The 4,057-nt window shown below is 38.6% G+C and overlaps 1 protein-coding gene across 1 annotated transcript; it reads left to right on the plus strand.

Moving 5' to 3' along the window:
• The first annotated feature begins 437 nt into the window (after positions 1 to 437).
• On the plus strand, positions 438 to 2,457 carry LOC137953718 (malvidin galactosylase UGT88C3-like). Its single transcript, XM_068801198.1, has 2 exons — positions 438 to 1,218; positions 1,675 to 2,457. The coding sequence occupies exons 1-2, from the start codon at positions 498 to 500 to the stop codon at positions 2,358 to 2,360; spliced, it is 1,407 nt and encodes a 468-aa protein (XP_068657299.1). The 5' UTR covers positions 438 to 497; the 3' UTR covers positions 2,361 to 2,457.
• The last annotated feature ends 1,600 nt before the right edge of the window (positions 2,458 to 4,057 follow it).

Genomic DNA, 4,057 nt, shown 5'->3' on the forward strand with positions numbered 1-4,057 from the left:
AACTTAACTTTATCAATTTGGTATTTCACCATCCTAATTTGAAGTTAACTAGTCTTGAACTCAAACTTTTATGCATATATAGTGAGAATGTGGGACAAACTAAGTATTAGTCTTACATGAAAGTTCCATTATAGTAGTGTCTTATAGATATGTATATGTATCTTTGCCAGTCTCTTCATGAACAAACCCTAATTCTTTATTTGTCTATTTTTTTTTATAGATTTCAGGGATATATTACAAAAATATGATCATGCTAGAAAGAATCATAACTGTCACTTGGTTGATGATTCGTCACTTCAACTGTGTCAGTGCTCTACAATGCTGACAACCCTTTTTATTCTTTTTACCAACTCTTCTTTTGTGTAATTAATGTTATTTTTTCTAGTTCCATATTGATTGGCTGTCCTTCACTTGCCTCTGATCTGGTTTCATCTCCACCTCGGAGCAAGCCTAAAGCCAGAAAAGAGCAGGGGAAAACCCGTTAAGGGAGACGAAGGATGAAAGTTGGTCTGGTTGTTCTACCGGTGCCGGGACGAGGCCACCTCATATCAACCGTCGAATTTGCAAAGCAGATTAACCAGCACAACCACTTCTCCATTACCATCCTCACTATAGCTCCGCCCGTTCCAGGTATTCTCACACTCCCCGCTACCTTCTACGAGTCTGTTACCTCCTCCGGCCTCGATATCAACTTCCTTGATCTCCCACCGGTCGACCCGCCGAATGAACCTTCCGTCGAGGCTTTCATTTCGCTCTACATCGCTAGACACGCCACCCACGTTAAGGATTCCATTATCTGCTTGCAGTCGTCCATCCGAGTCGTGGCTCTCGTGGTGGACTTCTTTGCTACTACCATGGCAGAGGTGGGCGACGAGCTGGGTATTCCCACCTACCTTTTCTTTACATCTGGTGCGACGATGCTTTCTCTTATGCTGTATCTCCCCATCCTGGATAAGAAAATTGAGTCCGATTTCGAGGATTTGGTGGAGAACTTAGACATCCCCGGGCTTGGATCTTTGCCACCGCTCGTCATGCCGACGACGCTGATGAACAGAAAAAACGAAGGATGCAAGTGGTTCGTGGAACACGGTCGGCGGTTCAGATACATGAAAGGCATTATAGTCAACACCTTCCGGGAGCTGGAGCCGGCGACGCTCGAAGCAATTGATGAAGGCCAGTGTTTACCAGATTATCCGACCCCGCCAGTGTTCCCGGTGGGTAGTCCTTCCAGGAGGGAACCCATCCTATAATTACTTTTGCCCAAGCTCACTTAACTTCGGAGTTCTGAGTCAGATACCTAACCAATACAACCCGAAAAGACTAATCGTTTAAGGTGCGGAAAGCCGAGTATCTAACTCAGAACACAAACTCTAACAAGAGTGGACGGAACCACTTTGACACCCACCCCGCCCATTCTGGAGCCGCTTCTCACGGGATACGAACACGGGCCGTGGCGTGCCTAACTCTGATACCATGTCAAAGTCCTAGGCAAGAGTCCTTCCCAGGAGGTCACCCATCCTATAATTACTCTTGCCCAAACTCACTTAACTTCGGAATTCTGAGTCAGATACCTAGCCAATACAACCCGAAAAGACTAGTCGTTTAAGGTGCGGAAAGCCGAGTATCTAACTCAGAACACAAACTCTAACAAGAGTGGACGGAACCACTTTGACAGTCCGATCCTTGCCCTAGAAGATCAGGATCCATCCCATCCCTGCATCACATGGCTGGATACTCAACCTCCCCGGTCGGTCGTATTCCTCTGCTTCGGAAGCAGGGGTGCCCTGCCGGACCCGCAGGTGAAGGAAGTAGCCCTCGGACTCGAAAGGTCAGGATACCGATTCCTGTGGTCGATCCGGACCCGCCGTTCCCCCAATTACACCCCTCTTACAGACGCCATCCTGGACGAGGTCATGCCGGATGGGTTCATTGACCGCACCAAGGGACGTGGCCTCGTGTGGCCGCGATGGGTCCCGCAAACGGCCATTCTATCCCACGAGGCGATCGGCGGGTTCGTCTCCCACTGCGGATGGAATTCGACCTTGGAAAGCCTGTGGTTTGGGGTGCCCATACTAGCCTGGCCACTCGCAGCAGAGCAGAGGCTAAATAGGTTCGTGCTAGTGAGAGACATTGGGGTGGCTGAGGAGGTGGAGATGAACTACAGGGGGGAGGCGTTGGTCGCAGCGGCGGAGGTAGAGAGGGGCGTGAGGTGTTTGATGGGGGAGAGTGAGAAAGGGAAGAGGGCAAGAAACAAGGCAATGGAAGTGAGAACGGCGAGTCGGGCGGCAGTGGATGCCGAGGGATCGTCGTTCGAAGCGGTGACGCGCCTCACTGAACAGTTTCTGGCACTTGGACACTGAGGGGGCTTAGTGATTTTCGCTTTATCGAAAGTGAAAGTGAATGTGCAATTTTGAGTGAATTACGAGTGTGCTGAAATGAAATTGCAGTGTGAAATAATTTCTTATATTAGTGTTTACAATGGAAATTGCAATGCAAAATAATTTCTTATGTTAGTGTTCACAAAGGGAAATATAGTAGAAAGTGGAGTGATTTTATTAATAAAATATTATGATAAATTTAAGGTTCTGAAGATACTTTTATTAAAGTTTTAAATTAATCAAATAAAATATTTATTTAATTTTTATAAAAATATTTTAATCTATTTAAATATATAAAATTAGTATACTTAAAAAATCATGGTTGCTTTTTTTAATCAAATTCTTATTTTTACGATATCTAAATTATCACTCTTAAATTAGTAATTTAATATCATATTAAAAGTCTTGAATATAATAAATAAATGAAAAGGATATATATTAATAAATTAATATAGATTTTAAATTAGTCTAAATTTATAAAAAACTAAAAAAGTAAAACAAAATTATTAATTTAATTAATAATAAAAATAAAAATCCTTAAAAAATATATTGACTTCTACAAAATCTAAATAATCACTCTTAAATTAGTAATTTAATATATTATTAAAAGTCATATATATATAAATACATAATTAGGGTATTTTATTATATAAAAATACTTTGATAGATTTAACTTTTATAAGATGGTTATTACTTTTATCCACTATTGTTAATATCACTATAAATATTACTAAAGTTATTAATATACTTTTCTATACATATCATCATTTAATTTATTAAAACGATTAAGTAAATATATATACATATTAGTTAATTATTAATATAAATTAATTAATACTAGATCATAATAACACATGATTGTTTAATAATATAATAGTTCATTATTTAATAATATTATTAAATTCTAAATTATTTACCTATTAGTTAATTATTAATTGTAACCACTAATATAATTTATTAACTATTTAAGTATTAATCAATAAAATATATTAGTAATTTATTACAATTATTATGTTTATTTTTATTACCATAATTTTAACATTAATTATAGTACACAATTAGTTATTATACCAATCATTAATCATTAATTTTTAGCCAATAATTGTCATGGTTTTATTAATAAATTATTTAGGTGTCTACTATCAACCATTAATTAGTAATTAATTAACCCTTCGTTGTTAACTACTATTAACAATGGTAATGTCGGATTTCCCATGAAAATTCCATCATCAACTCCCCTTTGTCGCCCTTGAAAATAACACCAATAAATCACACAACAAAATATTCAAATGTGAGGGAAATGGGGAAAATCATAAGGTATGTAAAGAAGATGGTTTTTTTTCCTTTATTCTAGTGGTGTCGAGGACTGTGGAGACTAAGACCCAATAGCTGCAATGCAAGAAAATTGTTTGAGGGCCAAGGAATGAAAGAAAAATTGAGAGAAATGAGAAAGAAAGGAAACAACAAAGCCATGACTATTAAGCAGAGGAGGAAAAAGACATTGTAGAGATGAAATCGAGGTTAGAAAAGAAGGAGAGGAAATAACAAGCATGGAAAAAGACATTGTAAAGACCATTAAGCACCGAAACCAAGCATAGAAATAACACATGATTGTCATAAAAGGAGGAAGAAGACAACATCGAGGGAGGAAGAGGAGGGATGAGAGCTAAGAAGCGTCG

This window comes from Aristolochia californica, unplaced genomic scaffold (assembly GCF_029961685.1).
Source record: "Aristolochia californica isolate CCGP_79_NKW_82.1479 unplaced genomic scaffold, dmAriCali1.0.hap1 SCAF_16, whole genome shotgun sequence".
NCBI classification, from domain to species: Eukaryota; Viridiplantae; Streptophyta; class Magnoliopsida; order Piperales; family Aristolochiaceae; genus Aristolochia; species Aristolochia californica.